The sequence below is a fragment of the Bombina bombina genome, chromosome 6, assembly GCF_027579735.1.
Source record: "Bombina bombina isolate aBomBom1 chromosome 6, aBomBom1.pri, whole genome shotgun sequence".
Taxonomy (NCBI): Eukaryota; Metazoa; Chordata; class Amphibia; order Anura; family Bombinatoridae; genus Bombina; species Bombina bombina.
In genome coordinates this window covers 862,315,243-862,334,205 of record NC_069504.1, presented here as the reverse complement: position 1 = coordinate 862,334,205, position 18,963 = coordinate 862,315,243, and the positions used below count along the sequence as shown (strand labels likewise).

Sequence of the window (18,963 nt, the reverse complement as noted above, 5' to 3'; positions counted from 1 at the left end):
ATCTACCAATTTAAGCTGGGAACAGAAAATTCTAAAGTATTTGGCAGTTTTTTTATGTTCTTTTGCGTTTGTATTATTAAATCTGTCTAATTCTGGCACTAGTGTCATATTAAAATCACCCGCTAAGATGAGATTCTCACCTATAAAGGGGAAAATCTTACTTTTAATGCTTTCCCAGAAGTCTCTGCTATTCTTATTTGGACCATATACATTACAAAGCACATAAACAACCTGGTTAATCTGAATTTGGAGTATGATATATCTGGCCTGTGGATCTTTATCAATATACAAAATTTTATAATCTAGGTCTTTATGGAGTAAAATCGCCACTCCACCTTTCCTATTTGTACTTGAAGAAGCTACTACTTCGCCCACCCATTTAATTTTAAGTTTGGCTACTTCTAATTCATTGAGATGGGTTTCTTGAATGTATGCAATATCTGGCCTTTTTTTTGCAAGAGTTTTAATTATGAGTTTTCTCTTCATGGGGGAGGTTATTCCTCCAACATTCCACGATAATATATTTACTCCAGCCATTTAGTGAGGAGACGTGGCTTACAATTAAGGATTTGCTCAATTACACCTCTCCCCCTTTCTTGTCCTCTATCCATAATATAGCGAGAAAAAAAAACCAAAAAAAACAAAAAAAAAAACCCCTATAATTAAAATAGGACCACACACATACCACATTCATCCACGTCTGAGCTGGAGACCTAACAATCAATAACATCAAAAACATGAGAAAGAGAACAGGATAAAAATAAAATTATAATTTCTCAGACTTCAATTTGCCAACTTTGATTTGACATATTCTTTTATATCTGGGATTTCCTGGAATGTAAGTACTGAGCCCCTATCCTCCACTATAACTTTAGCCGGGTAGACCATTCGGGCTTTAACTCCATTATTTATCAGCTGTGAACAGTATGGGGCCATTAACTTTCTCTTCGTGGATGTCTCAGTAGAGAAATCCTGAAAGAGGAGGATTTTGTTATTACCTAGCATTATCGGACCATTCTTCCTAAAAAGTTTCATTATTTCGATTTTGTCCTGGAATTTAAGAACTTTAAATATACACATTCTGCTCTTAGCTACCTTATCTGCTAGGGGTCTCTTTGGCCCTACTCTGTGTGCTCTCTCTATAATCAGTGGCAAATATTCTGCTGCCATTCCTAGCGCTTGGGGAAGGCCTAGTGAAGTAAATTTCATCAGGTCTTCATATTCCGCTGTCTCAGGGAGGCCCACAATACGTATGTTATTGCGCCTGGAGCGGTCCTCCATGTCCTCCAGGCGCAATTGCATGTTTTGAATTATGGTGTCTTGTTTCTGGATGGTCCCTTCTTGTGCATTTACCCGGTCCTCCAAAATAAACAGAAAGAAGGCACCCAGTATAGCTAAATATACATATACAATTTACTGCCTCAGGGAGAAAAGCCCCTGGAGTCCTTCACATTACAAGCAGGTAAATTAAAGGAAATATCAGCGGCTCTCCTCTGTTTCTTCCTAACAGGAATATCCTTCTGCTGGACAACTGCAAATGTCACAATCAGGCAAACAAAACACTTAGGGCAAGGTTTTATCTCCAAACGCTTTGCTCAGATATATAGAGTTCAAAGGACCACATACAAATTTTACAGTTATTAGGAACAGATGTGGTATATTCTCTTTTGCAGGGATACATCTTGCTATGTCCCTTCTTAGTAAATAAGCAAATAAGCCAAGCGTCTCACCTGTTAGGCTTTTCAAGCTCACTCCCCCTAAGTAACCACATAAAACACCAAGAGGCGAAAAAGCAGGAACGGCAGGGGAAAATAAGTAAGAAGGCTTGTACTTGCAGCTGGAACTGTTTTCTGCGGGTCCGGCAAACCGGCGATGTAAGGGATCTTTACCACTAGGAGGGCACTTCACCCCTGCTAACGGGCCGCAAAAGGCTGGTTCTTAGCTCGGAAAAGCTGTATCGGGCTGTCCAGGGGCCCTCCGCACGACAGTGACTCCAGCTCACCGGTGATAGCGTTACGCCGGCTTCCTGTCACATGTTCCCGGAAGCTGGCCCTGGTGCGCCTGGTCTCCTCCTCCGTATGGGAAACCTCTCCTGTTGTAGCGGTACCGGAGAAACTGGAACTTGATGGCCGCACAGGAGGTAGATGTTACTATCCCTTGGGGATAATGTTTGCAGGCTCTCTTTAATTGTCAGGTACTCCAACACAGACCTCCACTCCAGAAAGCGGGTAGACTTCCAGCCGACAGCCTGGTAATAAGGCTGGGTGCACCACCACACACAACACCCGTTTGCGAACCCCGGGTTGGATGGTGAAACGGCTTGGGTAGATTTTCCAGCGGTGCTCAGTCACCGCAAACAGGGAGCATGCTTGTCTAAGCTCCACCCCAAACGGAAGTCAGAGCAGTGTTCGACAACTTTCTTTCTATCCAGCAAGACTACATATCCGCAACAAATTAAATGTGTATATTTTACCATTACAAACATTTATAAAAAACTGTTGTGCAAGTATGTTTAAAGGACCGTTATATACATTACAACTGCATAAACAAAGTAAAAAGACAATGCAATAGCACATACTCTGAATTTTAAATGAGCAGTAGATTATTTTTTTCTGACAAATTTCAAAATGTACTTCAATTTGCTGTCCTCACTGTATCATGTGACAGCCATCAGCCAATCACATGCTGATATATGCATACACTGTGATTTCTTGCACATGCTCAGAAGCGCAATTTTTTAATGGAAGTAAAGGGAAAGTCTCTTAAAACTGCATGCTCTATCTGAATTATGAAAGTTTAATTTCAATTTTGTGTCCCTTTTAAAGGGACACTGAACCCAATTTTTTTCTTTCGTGATTCAGATAGAGCATGAAATTTTAAGCAACTTTCTAATTTACTCCTATTATCATTTTTTCTTCGTTCTCTTGCTTTCTTTATTTTAAAAGCAGGAATGTAAATCTTAGCAGCCAGCCCATTTTAGGTTCAGCACCATGGATAGTGCTTGCTTATTGGAGGCTTACATTTATCCACCAATAACACGCATAACCCAGGTTCTCAACCAAAAATGGCCGGCTCCTATGCATCACATTCTTGCTTTTTAAATAAAGATAGCAAGAGAACGAAGAAATATTGATAATAGGAGTAAATTAGAAAGTTGCTTAAAATTGCTTGCTCTATCTGAATCATGAAAGAAAAAATTGAGGTTTAGTGTCCCTTTAAGTGTTGCAATGGTAATTTTTGTTTTTCCCTGTTGCTAGCGGGGAGTTTTTATTTAATAAGCGAGATGTCATTTATCGCTCACCTCATGTAACTATTGATATTTATGGCAGAATCCCATGTAAGGTAAAGCGGGAAAAGATACTCAATGAATTCCGAACATGATATTTACAAGGCCCCTCATCATTCCTACAATCGTCTATGCATATTCTATCCAGCTTTCCTGTAGTCATTTTGAGAGTTCTACATGAAACATCACTTCAATAATATTAAATTAAATTGTTAAATTTGTACCACGTTTGATATCTGAAGTTGCTATTAATAGCGGCTCATATCAAATTTGCTTTAGAAGTGTGTAATAGGAAATGTGTAATAATAATTTAAAGTGACACATCCAGTTAATTAGAACAGCTATTTAATGAGCCAACTGTAAATGTCTAGTATTCATTAGTCAAATGTTTAGAAGCTCAGTGACTTATTAACATCTTCTTTATTTTTCACTGTGCTCAAATGGCAATGAAAAGGCTGCTGCTTTTTGTGAGATAGCCATTATGTTAACACTTAAAGGGACATGAAGCCCACCATTTTTCTTTCATGTTTCAGACAGAGCATACAATAAGTTTCAAGTTTACTTCTATTATGTGTTAAACAATCTCCCTTTAAAAGCACATTTCATACCACTACAATGCGGTTTAAATACTTAAAGGGACAGTAAAGTCAAAATTAAGCATTCATGATTCAAATAGAGCATGCAAATTTAAACAACTTTCCAATTTACTTTTATTATATAATTTCTTTGTTCTCTTGGTATCCTTCGTTAAAGAAAATACTTAGGTAGGCTCAGTTGCAGCAATGCACTTATGGGAGCTAGCTGCAATTTGGTCGCTGCACTTATATGCCTCTAGTCCTTGACTTACCTGAGGTGTTCCCGCTAGATCCCACTAGTGCATTGCTGCTACTTCAACAAAGGATACCAAGAGAATGAAGCACATTTTATAAAAGAAGTACATATTAATGTTGTTTAAAATAGATATTCTGGGTTTCATATCCCTTTGAGAGTTTTTTCCTGATTGCAAACAATCTCCCACCTCTTGCCTCAGCCTAAACTCAAATCTAATATTTTAAAACAATTAGTGATTTGGAAGCTGTTTGTTCATTTTAAACTTTGAAAACTGTATCTGATTATTTTTAAAGAACAAACTTTGTGATTAATTTTAAAATGAACTTCTTTAAGAGGGACATGCAACCCTTTTTTTTTCTTTCATGATTCTGATAAAACATACAATTTTAAGCAACTCTCCAATTTACTTCTATTATCACATTTTCTTTGTTTTCTTGTTATCCTTTGTTGAAAAGCAGGAATGTTAACTCAGGAGTGTGCACTTGTCTGCAGCACTATATTGCAGCAGTTTTACAGCAATGTTATTCATTAGCAAGATGGCAGAACTATTTCCTGTTATCTAGTGCTCCAGGCTTGTGCACATCTATCTAGATATCTCTTCAACAAAGAATAACATGAGAACGATGCAAATAAGTAAATTGGCAAAAATATAAATTAAAATTAATCTGAATAATGAAAAAAAATTGGGTTTCATGTCCCTTTAACCCATTAATTACAGTGACATGATAAACTATCAGTGTCCCTTAAAGATGTATATCTGTGTTACCCTCTTATTTCCAGAAACCTAATCTAAAGCAGAAGATTGTTTTGAGCCAATTAACGGACGATCATTGGACTCCTGAATTAGATGCTGTCCTTGATCGATTTGCTTCAGACAGCAGCCTTGATACTCTATCTGTATATTTCGACCCATACAGTGGTTTACAAGTGGAGCTCCACATGCCTGCCCAGGTTTGTTTCAAGAAGTCTTATCTGTCATATAACCATATAAAATCTCTTTGCTCCTTGTTGATGTTATTAACGGGACAATAAAGTGCTGAGTACAACTTCGGTAGCGGGTTTACTGCCCACCATGCTCCTGCGCTTGCAGCTTTCTTCAAAGCTATTCTCTTATTTTAACCCTTCAAAAGTGCAGGTTAGTGAGGTTCTGCATATTCGCGCCGGACTACGCCATCTTAGAATTTAAGTATTCTTGACAAGTCATATCAGTTTAGCATGCACAAGACAGAGTGGGAGCTGTACATTGTGTAGTGGCTGCATTTCTCTATATTATTACTGAAGACTTTTTAATATTTGTTATGTAACTTTTAAACTGTGTATAAAAAAAATGGAAACCTGTAACTCTTCTGCTTTTTATTGAACAAGGTACAAATTTCAAAAAGCCAGTAATGCCATTATTTTGTGTAAGTGCACTGCTTCTGTCACAAAATGCAACACTACATGTGTACCAAGATGGTGCCCCCCCTGTATAAATATGCAAAGCTTAACTAACTGGCTTCTGGAAAGGGTTAAAATAAGAAAATGACTTTAAAGGGAGCTGCAAACATAGCTTTAAAATCATTATGTCACACTTTCATGAATTTGGTTTTCTTTCCTTGTAATATTAATATTGACCTTCCTATTGACAGAGCGTAGACCAGTTTACATACTTTATCCGAAAGGAACGTGTCCGTCTTACCCCCGAGAATTTGGAGGAGACATTGCAATTTGGTACTGTGCGAGGATCCTACATTGAGGCCCTTCTGAGGCTTATGAATGGTGTCTATGCCCCACGGATTCTTAGCAACACCACCTGGCCTGAAAGTATCCGCAACAACTTCTCAGCGCACGTGCACCGCTTCCTCTCTGCCTTGACAGGTAAGATGCCCTAGTCTTGGAATTTGTTTCTTTCTCTTTCTTTTGATGTCCCTCCCTTTTATGTCTCACCTTCAGTCTTTCTGTCTCTCTCTTCCTATCCCACTCTTTATCTGTTTCCCTTTCTTTTTTTCTCTCTCTTCTCTGTTTCCACACTCCCTCTCTCTTCTCTGTTTCCACACTCCTTTTTTCTCTCTTTTGTTTCCACACTTCTTTTTCTCTCTTCTCTGTTTCCACACCCCTTTTTCTCTCGTCTTCTCTGTTTCCACACCCCTTTTTCTCTCGTCTTCTCTGTTTCCACACCCCTTTTTTCTCTTTTGTTTCCACACTCCTTTTTTCTCTCTTCTTCTCTGTTTCCACACTCCTTTTTTCTCTCGTCTTCTCTGTTTCCACACCCCTTTTTTCTCTCTTTTGTTTCCACACTCCTTTTTTCTCTCTTCTTCTCTGTTTCCACACTCCTTTTTTCTCTCGTCTTCTGTCTGCTTCCACACTCCTTTTTTCTCTCGTCTTCTCTGTTTCCACACCCCTTTTTTCTCTCTTTTGTTTCCACACTCCTTTTTTCTCTCTTCTTCTCTGTTTCCACACTCCTTTTTTCTCTCGTCTTCTGTCTGCTTCCACACTCCTTTTTTCTGTTTCCACACTCCTTTTTCTCTCTTCACTGTTTCCACACTTTTTTTTTCTCTCTTTTTCTTTGTTTCCACACTCCTTGTTTATCTATTTTTCTTTGTTTCCACACTCCTTGTTTATCTATTTTTCTCTGTTTCCACACTCCTTGTTTATCTATTTTTCTCTGTTTCCACACTCCTTGTTTATCTATTTTTCTCTGTTTCCACACTGCTTGTTTATCTATTTTTCTCTGTTTCCACACTCCTTGTTTATCTATTTTTCTCTGTTTCCACACTCCTTTTCTCTTTGCTCTCTCTTTTTCATCCCTTGCACACAAATTTTTCTCTTTCCCTCTTCTCTCTTTGTGCCCAAAGATCTTGACCAGGGATTTTCCAAAAGCCTCATGCAGCCCTCCATACTAGTCTTTGCTGCCCCAGGGAAAAAGCAGAACTAAAAATTTGTGCCATAGTTTTTGTGGTCCCATGAAAAGGCAGAAATGTAAAATTTGTGCTTTTAGTGACCACAATTCAAAAAGCCCCCTAAAGGGGCAACCTTATCTGAATCCCCTGTGCCCTGAACTTTTTTTTAGGAAGTATATTATTATTTGTGTATCTTATAATCATAAGTTTATATGCGGCCCTTAGGGATGCTAAAATATTGACCTGTGGCCCCAGTGTTAGGTTGATGTCCATCCGTGACCTACACTTAGCAGGATGGAACATGAAGAACACTCGCAGGGGCTGTGAATTCTATAAAAAAGGGCCTGTCTCTGCAAGTTGCAAAATCTCTCCCATTAAAAGTTATAGAGGGAAACTTCTCTTGGGAGAGCAAAGTTATCAGGAAGCAGGGGGGGGGGGGCACTTTGAACATTAAATCCTACAGCCAGTGTAAATCAAAATTACCAAGATATCCGCATATAGGGGTCCATTTATCAAAGCTTCAACTGCGAATACGCTGTAATTCTGCATCAAATTAGACGCTAAATTGATACGCCGTAGTTAACACGGCATCAACATTGTAAAATGTAGAACACTCCGACAAAACATTCACTCCTGCGAGATCACTTCGATGCAAATCGATGCTTGCGTTATTTGAGCGTATCACTGGTAATCCGCCCTCACATACGACTCTATGCGACCAAATTAGAAATGTATCAACCATTCAACACGTACGCTCGTGTCTATTCCGATGCAGCGTACCAAACTTTAGATCCACCACCTTTCAGCACGCAAATGCTATAGAAATCAAAGGGATGTTACGGTATTATAAAACGTAACAATGAACATGCTGAATATGTTTGCAAAAGATTTCTGACATAACACATATATGAATATACAAGTACTGTATGGGCAAAGATATGTACAAATTCTAGCATTAATAATCCTTCTGAAAAAAAAAAGAACATCAGGTAAGCATATCATGATTTTTAGAAATCCACATTAATCTATGTGAAAATATCATACATCAGATTTTTTTTGTCTAAAAAGAAAAGTACATTTCTATGAAAATGATTGTTTGTTCAGGTATAAATCTAAGTATTTCAAGGATATTAACAGATGAAAAATAAAGCATTAGCGTTAGAGAAATATGCTTGTTCATGGACGGGAATGAAATGGTATAAATAAAGTTGCAAAAAGAAGACAATAATGTCTTCATTTGATAAATAAGGATATCCGTGACATTGATGCTTCTGATTTATCATCTGTCCGATGCTTTGAGTTTGACAGGCGTGTTTATTAGGGTAATAACATATTTTGACACTATCTTGCCGCCTTTAAAGGGACACTATACCCAAACATTTTCTTTCATGATTAAGGTAGAGAATATAATTTTAAACAACATTCCAATTTAATTCTATTACCTAATTTGCTTTATTATTTAGATATACTTTAATGAAGAAATAGCAATGCACACAGTGAACCAATCCCAGGAGGCATCTATGTGCAGCTACCAATCAGCAGCTACTAAGCATATCTAGATATGCTTTGCAGCAAAGAATATCAAGAGAATGAAGCAAAATAGATAATAGAAGTAAATTAGAAAGTTGTTTATAATTGTATGCTCTTTCTAAATTATGAAAGAAAAAAATTGGGTTTCATATCCCTTTAAGTTTGTGAGAAAAAACAGCAAGATCTGCTGGAGGAAAAAGTTTATAGAATACACAAGGCCTGGCGGAGAACTTTCAGCCGTGCCCATGGAATGCGCATGTTCAGCCCACTAGCTTAGGCGGGGAAACTACTTTTATTTTTATTATCAGGAGAACAATATGCTTTTATTTTTGTACTTATGAGTATGACTTATCACATACTGATCATGTCCGCCGCACATCGATAAATGCCGACAGCATACGCTGTTGGCATTTATCATTGCCCCAGCAGTTCTTGTGAACTGCTGGTGCAATGCTGCCCCCTGCAGATTTGCGGCCAATTGGCTGCTAGCAGGGGATGTCAATCAACCCAATCGTATTCGATCGTGTTGATTTCTGTCCGCGGCCTCAGAGCAGGCGGACAAGTTATGGAGCAGCGGTCTTTAGCATACGGAGCTTGATAAATATTCCCCTGTGTCTCTTTCTCTCTGCCTTCTCCCTCTCTCTCTTTCCCTCATGATTTCACTCACTGCACCTCTAATCTTTCTATTCCTTAATATTGCTTTACTCTTAATCACAGATGCCAGATACAAGTTGCAGGGTCACACCGTCTTATACATTCCGATTGAAGCCATGAATTTTGAAATTGAGGCAGCTGTTAAGGATAAAGAGCTGGTTCAGAGACTGGAGAGTAAGTATTGAGGCTCACACACTACAAGGAAAATATATTCTATGTTAAACTTTATATTCCTATAAATCAACAAGGAAGTCTATGACACAGATATTCATTTTACTTACTGTTCTTGCTGACAATGGAGTTGGAAGGTTAATAATGTAGCCCCCCCTTCAATACATTACAGCTTTCCGCATCAGAACTCGGTTTTTGGTTTACGATCTATTAGATGTGCACCCATTTGAATAGTAAAACCTGTTTTTCTTACACTCTGATTTGGTCAAAAGAAACCGAAAATTATTTTGAAGCAATCTTTTCTTTGGAGTTTCTAAGGGATTTTTCCAGGGTTTTCCACAGACCTCAAAGGACACATAAGAAAAACATGGCAGTAAATTAATTAAATAATGTTTATGACTGCTTAAAGGGACAGTGTACTGTGAAATAGCTTTTTGCTTAATGTGTTCCAAATTACTTGTCATACCAGTTGCAGAGTATGAAATGTATGAGAAATTGCTTCTTTAGGTTTGTTTTTTATATGAAATAGTTAGTTTTGTTCTTTGAAACCACAACCGATTAAAATGGGTTGAGTTTCTATGGAAATCGGATCTCCTTATTGTATTTCTGTACACACACACATGCTTCTGTCTGTACGCTAAAGCCCAATGATTAGAGAGAACAATTGAAAACCAACATTTTATTACTTATCTCTTCTACCCCCCACTGGCAGTGTAATTTCTTCTGCTGGCTATGTTTACTCAGGTATTCTATAGCCAATACTTAACTATAGAAACTTTCAGTATAGGTGGGGATACCACAGGCAAAACAGCTATTTTTTAAATACCAAAATAAAGGTAAATTAGCTATTTGTAAACAATTTAATACACTCCAACAGGTAAAATGTATCATTAGGAACAAAAGGGAGAAAATTGTAGTGTACACTGTCCCTTTAAGGTGATGAACACAATTTGTTCCACTTTAAGGGACATGAAAGTCAAAATTAAACTCTCATTGTTCAGCTAGAACACGCAATTTTAAAGGGGCATAAAACCCAAACTTTTTCTTTCATGATTCAGAAAGAGCATACAATTTTAAACAACTTTCCAATTTACTTCAATTATCAAATTGTCTTTGTTTTCCCGTTATCCTTTGTAGAAAAACAGGGATGTAAGTTGAGGAGTGTGCACGTGTCTACAGCACTATATGGCAGCAATTTTGCACCAATGTTATACATTAGCAGGAGCACTAGATGGCAGCACTATTTCCTGTCATGTAGTGCTCCAGACACGTGCATGCTACCTATCTAGATATCTCTTCAATAAAGAATAACATGAGAATGAAGCAAATTTGATAATAGAAGTAAATTGGAAACTCTTTTTCAAATTGTATTCGCTATCTGAATAATGAAAAAAAAAGTGTTTTTTCATATCCCTTTAAGAGACTTTTTCACTTTACTTCTAATTTCAAATGTATTTTGTTCACTTGGTATTCTTTGTTGAAAACCATACCTAGGTAGGCTTCAGAGCAGTAATGCACTACCGAGAGCTAGCTGGTGATTGGTGTTTAGACTCATATAGCTCTTGTCATTGACTCACCCGATGTGTTCTGCTAGCTCCCAGTAGTGCATCTGGAGCTGACTTTAACTATATGTTTAAGCTGTTTGCAGGAGTTAAATACATATTTGTATGCAAATAAAAGAGCAATACTAAAATTGTGTGGCACAGAGCATTTTAAGATTTTCACTTTTATTTGCCTTTAACAGTAATATTAATGGAATGTTGCTATTAACATGTTTTATAAAATTGGATTAAACACATAAGTAAAGTACCACTTGGGATCCACAGAGAACTGCTGGTCCCAAGTAGAAACTGCCGGTGAGCCAGCTGCAACACTTGCATAACTGAGTCGTTCGACTACCACTGCTGATTGAGTCACTGGCCTTTTATGCTCCCAACCAGCAGTTCTCTGTGGCTCCTGAGCAGTACTTTAGCTATGTGTTTAACCTATTTTGGGGATTAATCACAACTATATAGAAAAATGTATCGTATGCTTTATCTACAAAAATCCCCATATACTTTAATGGTGCGTTCACATTGAAAATCAGTAGATAACATTGTTCTAAAGGATATTGATCAACCCCCTTAGAGTCACAAAGTCGTGAATATGCTGAAAGTGCAATTCGTTTGGTAGAACGAATAGTCCTGTGGAATGAAAACCCATTAAAATTCGTTTATCTAATGTTATTTTTCGATTGTTACTTTCGTTTTCGAATGTTCATAATTAGATCGAATATCCACAGTCGAAATTTCTAATGTAACATTCAATTTAACAAATACTATTCAGAAGTTCAATAGTTAATTTGGGAGGTAATTTAGTAAAATGATACATAATAGATAAAAATATATCAATTTGAATATTATATTTAAAGAGAGCATTAGAAATACTATTACAAATATAGTGATTCCAATTTTTTTAATTTGAATATTGCATAATTCAAATCGAATTATTAGAAAAATTTGAATAGAATATTACGTTTAAAGAAAGCACTAGAAATATAAAACATTAAACGGATGTTGGACAAACATTCGAAATTCAAAATGAACGAATGAATGTGTTAAAATTTGTTTCATTTTTCGAATGTTGTAAAACATTCGCCCATCCCTAGTTACTAGTGATAAAATTACGTTCTAACAAATTATGTAGAATATGTAACCTTTCCACTATAATGGCCGTTCACCTTTTTTAACAAAACATCTAGATACTTGTTTGCAATAATAAATGAATATTCTGATGATCTATTTTAGTTGCATATAGGGTTGCCATAAAAAAATGCCAGCAGTGCTAATTAGCATAAATTAGCATAAATAATTATGCAGAATAACAGCAACAAAAGCTGCCAGGGCTGATACTAAATGATCAATTATTTCAAATTAGGTTTTCACGCACTTGATGTTTCACCATTTCAGGAATTTTATTTCTATATTTTTTATTGTCTACTTTACCTACAGCAGAAAAAAAGGAGAAGGGAAATAAATACATATAATAGTAATTATGACTGGTATCTTACTATTAAAAGAGATTGGTTAAGTACTTTCTAAAAATAATATATCCTCGCTCACATAGCCGCCATGATCCACTGGACACGTCAGATCAAAGAGGTCCTGAGCGCTCATGAAGCTGTGGAGATGGGTGAGAGCTCTGGGCCTCTGGAAGAAATTGAGTTCTGGAGGGACAGGTGCACAGACCTATCTGGGATAAGCCAACAGCTTGACAAGCCAGGGGTGAAACACATTGAGCAGATCTTGGAAAAGGCAAAGTCCTCTTATGTGGGACCCTTCCAGAAACTGTCCAAACAAATCCAGGTATGTGAGGAGGAGAACAATGCATAAAACGTTTACTCTTGGAGACTATAAGGTAAGGTAGCTAGGTTTGGAAATCATATTACAGTAGGAGTTTAGATGGCATCAACTGGGCAGTGCACCTTAATGGGACAGTGTAATGTAAAATAGTTCCCCCCTTAATGTTTTTATAGTGACTTACTATATTAGTATAAAGTGCATGGGGAATTACTCCTCTCAATTTATTTTTGTGTGTAAAATAGCTCTCTCTGTGTGTACTTCCAGGGAGAGCAGACCTCATTAGCTTATCTCTATATTTACACAAAATCTGCCGTATCTTATCTCTCTATACACAGTGAGACCAATACTTAAAGGGATACTAAGCCCATTTTTTTTCTTTCATGATTCAGATAGAGCATGCAATTTTAAGCAACTTTCTAGTTTACTCCTATTATCATTTTTTCTTCGTTCTTATGCTATCTTTATTTGAAAAAGCAGAAATGTAAGATTAAGAGCCGGCCCATTTTTGGTTTAGCACCTGGATAGCGCTTGCTGATTGGTGGATAAAAGTAGCAAACCAATCAGCAAGCTCTATCCAGGTGCTGAACCAAAAATGGGCCGGCTCCTAACCTGACATTCCTGCTTTTTCAAATAAAGATAGCAAGAGAACAAAGAAAATTTGATAATAGGAGTAAATTAGAAAATTGCTTAACATTTCATGCTTTATCTGAATCATGAAAGAAACTATTTGGGTTTAGTATCCCTTTAAAATAGAGCAATGGAAGAGTAACCTTAAATTTGACTGCATTTTAACTATTCTTGAGATTTTCATCTTTTTTTTTATGAGCAAAAAGTATGTTAACCTTATTTGCTGCAATTATTTTTCAATGGTTAAACTCCACCCACCACTTTCCCTATTTGGAGAATCCAGTCAAGACTTGAGTTTACAGTAGACAGTACATACCAATGGCATTGTGTTAACAAAGTCTCCATTGGTTGCTTTCAGCAGAAATAATAAGATAACATAATGCAAATGGAATAATGATATGCGGCAATGTTAGGTTTGTAAAGACTCTCATATGTTCTTTCAGTTTTCAGGACTGGAAAACCCACAATTTTCAAACTTAAATTGCAATAAAAAAGGGGGCAAAACAAATAAAGTATATTGCAAAGTTGTTGTACTAGGCACAATTAAGCATTTTATATTACAGTATTAAAGTATTTACTGAACCGTTAATTCTTAGGATAGCTGTATGCATTTCTAACAATCTTTGTCCTCACAGCTATTGTCTCACTGCTTTGTTCTCACTCCGTTCCACGAATCAGCATCCTTTTCTCTTGTTAAGTGTGTTCAGTCCACGGGTCATCCATTACTTATGGGATATATTCTCCTTCCCAACAGGAAGTTGCAAGAGGATCACCCAAGCAGAGCTGCTATATAGCTCCTCCCCTCACATGTCATATCCAGTCATTCTCTTGCAACCCTCAACAAAGAAGGAGGTTGCGAGAGGAGCTGGAGTTTTTACTTAACTATTAACTATTCTTCAATCAAAAGTTTGTTATTTTAAATGGCACCGGAGTGTGCTGTTTTTCTATCTCAGGCAGTATTTGGAAGAAGAAACTGCCTGCGTTTTTTATCTATGATCTTAGCAGGCGTAACTAAGATCCACTGGCTGTTCTCGACATTCTGAGGAGTGGGGTAACTTCAGACTGGGAGTAGCATGCGGGGTCCTCCGCAAATGAGGTATGTGCGGTACTTTATTTTCTGGGAATGGAATTGACTAAGAAAATACTGCTGTTACCGTATGATGTAAGTACAGCCTTAAATGCAGTAGTAGCAACTGGTATCAGGCTGATAAATGTATGCGCAGTCGAGTTATATTCTAGGGACTAGAATTTGACTGAGAAAATACTGTTAACACTGAAATAATACTTAAGCCTTCTCTGCAGTGGTAGCGACTGGTAGCAGGCTTAGTGATAGCTTTGCATGACATTGAAAACTGTTGTTTTTTAATAAAACGTTTACTGGCATGTTATTCGTTTTTTTGTGAGGTACTTTGGTGATAAATCGCTTTGGGCATGATTTTTTCCACATGGCTAACATATTTTTCTGCATGGAAACCGTTATATCAGGGCTCCCACTGTTGTTATTGGAGTGGGAGGGCCCTTGTTTTAGCGCTTTGTTGCGCAGTTAAAATTATTGCACAGTCTTTCTGCTTCTTCCTCCTTGATCCAGGACGTCTCTAGAGAGCTCAGGGGTCTGCAAATTTCATTTGTGAGGGAGGTAATCAGTCACAGCAGATCTGTGACAGTGTGCTGACTGTGATTAAAAGCGTTAAATCTTAATTGATATCTGTTTTATCCGTTTTGGGTATCGAGGGGTTAATCATCCTTTTGCTAATGGGTGCAATCCTCTGCTAATAGTACACTTCTTGTTAAGAATTGTTTAATTATATCTGTATTTTTGAAGCGCTGCAGCGTTTTTTATATTGCTTGTAAAACTTATTGAAAGTGATTTCCAAGCTTGTTAGTTTCATTGCTAAGTCTGTTTTAAACATGTCTGATTCAGAGGAAACTGTTTGTTCATCATGTTCAAAAGCCAATGTGGAGCCCAATAGAACGATGTGTACCAATTGTATTGATATTGCTTTGAATAAAAGTCAATCTGTACCGATAAAGAAGCTATCACCAGACAACGAGGGGGAAGTTATGCCGCCTAACTCTCCTCACGTGTCAGTACCTGCGTCTCCCGCTCGGGAGATGCGTAGGATTGAGACACCTAGTACATCTAGGCCCTTACAAATCACTTTACATGATATGGCTAATGTTATGAAAGAAGTATTATATAATATGCCCGAATTAAGGGGCAAACGCGATAGCTCTGGGTTAAGGACAGAGCGCGCTGATGACACAAGAGCCATGTCTGATACTGCGTCACAACTTGCAGAACATGAGGACGGTGAGCTTCATTCTGTCGGTGACGGTTCTGATTCGGGGAGACCGGATTCAGAAATTTCAAATTTTAAATTTAAGCTTGAGAACCTCCGTGTGTTACTAGGGGAGGTATTAGCGGCTCTGAATGATTGCGACACGGTGGCAATTCCAGAGAAATTGTGTAGGTTGGATAGGTACTATGCGGTACCGGTGTGTACTGACGTTTTTCCTATACCAAAAAGACTTACAGAAATTATCAGTAAGGAGTGGGATAGACCCGGTGTGCCTTTTTCCCCTCCCCCGATATTTAGAAAAATGTTCCCTATAGACGCCACCACACGAGACTTATGGCAGACGGTCCCTAAGGTGGAGGGAGCAGTTTCTACGTTAGCCAAGCGTACCATTATCCCGGTGGAGGATAGCTGTGCTTTCTCAGATCCAATGGATAAAAAATTAGAGGGTTATCTTAAGAAAATGTTTGTTCAACAGGGTTTTATATTGCAGGCTCTTTCATAAATTGCGCCTGTCACGGCTGCAGCGGCATTCTGGTTTGAGTCTCTGGAAGAGGCGATTCGCACAGAGCCGTTGGATGAGGCCTTGAGCAAAGTTAGAACCCTTAAGCAAGCTAATGCGTTTGTTTCAGATGCCGTAGTACATCTAACCAAACTTAAGGCTAAAAATTCCGGATTCGCCATACAGGCGCGCAGAGCGCTCTGGCTTAAATCCTGGTCAGCGGATGTAACTTCCAAGTCTAAACTTCTTAACATTCCTTTCAAAGGGCAGACCTTATTCGGGCCCGGCTTGAAGGAAATTATTGCTGACATTACGGGAGGTAAGGGCCACGCCCTTCCTCAGGACAGGGCCAAACCAAAGGCCAAACAGTCTAATTTTCGTGCCTTTCGTAACTTCAAGGCAGGAGCAGCATCGACTTCCTCCGCTCCAAAACAGGAAGGAACTACTGCTCGTTACAGACAAGGTTGAAAAGGCAACCAGTCATGGAACAAGGGCAAGCAGGCCAGAAAGCCTACTCCCGCCCCTAAGACAGCATGAAGTCAGGGCCCCCTATCCAGAGACGGATTTAGTGGGGGGCAGACTTTCTCTCTTTGCCCAGGCTTGGGCAAGAGATGTGCAGGATCGCTGGACGTTAAAGATTATATCTCAGGGATACCTTCTGGATTTCAAATCCTCTCCTCCACAAGGGAGGTTCCATCTTTCGAGGTTATCGACAAACCTAGTAAAGAGAGAGGCATTTCTACAATGTGTACAAGACCTCTTAATCATGGGGGTGATCCACTCAGTTCCGCGATCGGAACAGGGACAAGGATTTTACTCAAATCTATTTGTGGTTCCCAAAAAAGAGGGAACCTTCAGACCAATCTTGGACTTAAAGATCTTAAACAAATTCCTAAGGGTACCATCGTTCAAGATGGAAACCATTCGAACCATCCTACCCATGATCCAAGAGGGTCAATATATGACCACGGTGGACTTAAAGGATGCTTACCTTCATATACCGATTCACAAAGATCATTATCAGTACCTGAGGTTTGCCTTTCTAGACAGGCATTACCAGTTTGTGGCTCTTCCCTTCGGGTTAGCCGCGGCCCCGAGAATTTTTACGAAGGTTCTGGGCTCACTTCTGGCGGTACTAAGACCACGAGGCATAGCGGTGGCTCCGTACCTAGACGACATTCTGATACAAGCGTCAAGTTTTCAGAATGCAAAGTCTCATACAGAGATAGTTTTAGCATTTCTGAGGTCGCATGGGTGGAAAGTGAACGTGGCGGCAATGGACATAGTGCCATTTGCGCGCCTGCATCTCAGACCGCTGCAACTATGCATGCTCAGTCAATGGAACGGGGATTACTCAGATCTGTCCCCTTTGCTAAATCTGGACCAGGAGACCAGAGATTCGCTTCTCTGGTGGTTGTCACCGGTTCATCTGTCCAAAGGAATGACCTTTCGCAGGCCAGATTGGACGATTGTAACAACGGATGCCAGCCTTCTAGGCTGGGGAGCAGTCTGGAATTCCCTGAAGGCTCAGGGATCGTGGACTTAGGAGGAGAAACTCCTCCCAATAAACATTCTAGAATTAAGAGCAATATTCAATGCTCTTCTGGCTTGGCCTCAGTTAGCAAAGCTGAGGTTCATCAGATTTCAGTCGGACAATATCACAACTGTGGCTTACATCAATCATCAAGGGGGAACCAGGAGTTCCCTAGCGATGTTGGAAGTCTCGAAGATAATTCGCTGGGCAGAGTCTCACTCTTGCCACCTGTCAGCGATTCACATCCCAGGCGTAGAGAACTGGGAGGCGGATTTCCTAAGTCGCCAGACTTTTCATCCGGGAGAGTGGGAACTTCACCCAGAGGTATTTGCTCAACTGATTCGTCGTTGGGGCAAACCGGATCTGGATCTTATGGCATCTCGCCAGAACGCGAAGCTTCCTTGTTACGGATCCAGGTCCAGGGACCCGGGGGAGCGGTGCTGGTAGATGCATTAGCAGCCCCTTGGGTTTTCAACATAGCTTATGTGTTTCCACCATTTCCGTTGCTACCTCGGCTGATTGCCAGGATCAAACAGGAGAGGGCATCGGTAATTCTGATAGCGCCTGCGTGGCCACGCAGGACCTGGTATGCAGACCTAGTGGACATGTCGTCCTGTCCACCATGGTCTCTTCCTCTGAGGCAGGACCTTCTAATTCAGGGTCCTTTCAACCATCCAAACCTAATTTCTCTGAGGCTGACTGCCTGGAAATTGAACGCTTGATTCTATCAAAGCGTGGGTTTTCGGATTCGGTTATTGATACATTAATACAGGCTCAGAAACCTGTGACAAGAAAAATTTACCATAAGATATGGCGTAAATATTTATATTGGTGCAAATCCAAGAGTTACTCATGGAGTAAGGTTAGGATTCCTAGGATATTAGCTTTTCTACAAGAGGGTTTAGAAAAGGGTTTATCCGCTAGTTCGCTAAAGGGACAGATTTCAGCTCTGTCTATTCTTTTACACAAACGTCTGGCGGAGCATCCAGACGTCCAGGCCTTTTGTCAGGCTTTGGCTAGAATTAAGCCTGTGTTTAAAGCTGTTGCTCCTCCGTGGAGCTTAAACTTGGTTCTTAAAGTTCTTCAGGGTGTTCCGTTTGAACCCCTTCATTCCATTGATATTAAGCTTTTATCTTGCAAATTTTTGTTTTTGATGGCTATTTCCTCGGCTCGAAGAGTATCTGAGTTATCTGCCTTACATTGTGATTCTCCTTATCTGATCTTTCATTCAGATAAGGTAGTTCTGCGTACTAAACCTGGGTTTTTACCTAAGGTTGTTTCTAACAGGAATATCAATCAAGAGATTGTTGT

General features: G+C 39.1%; 1 protein-coding gene across 1 annotated transcript in view; it reads left to right on the top strand.

The window, feature by feature from the left end:
* Positions 1-4,740: 4,740 nt before the first annotated feature.
* DNAH2 (dynein axonemal heavy chain 2) overlaps positions 4,741-18,963 on the top strand; it is a 456,831-nt gene continuing 442,608 nt past the window's right edge. The window contains exons 1-5 of the mRNA XM_053719507.1: positions 4,741-4,758; positions 4,898-5,068; positions 5,746-5,974; positions 9,244-9,354; positions 12,457-12,695. Coding sequence (XP_053575482.1) covers positions 4,741-4,758; positions 4,898-5,068; positions 5,746-5,974; positions 9,244-9,354; positions 12,457-12,695 — 768 coding nt within the window. The remainder of the gene's footprint in view (positions 4,759-4,897; positions 5,069-5,745; positions 5,975-9,243; positions 9,355-12,456; positions 12,696-18,963) is intronic.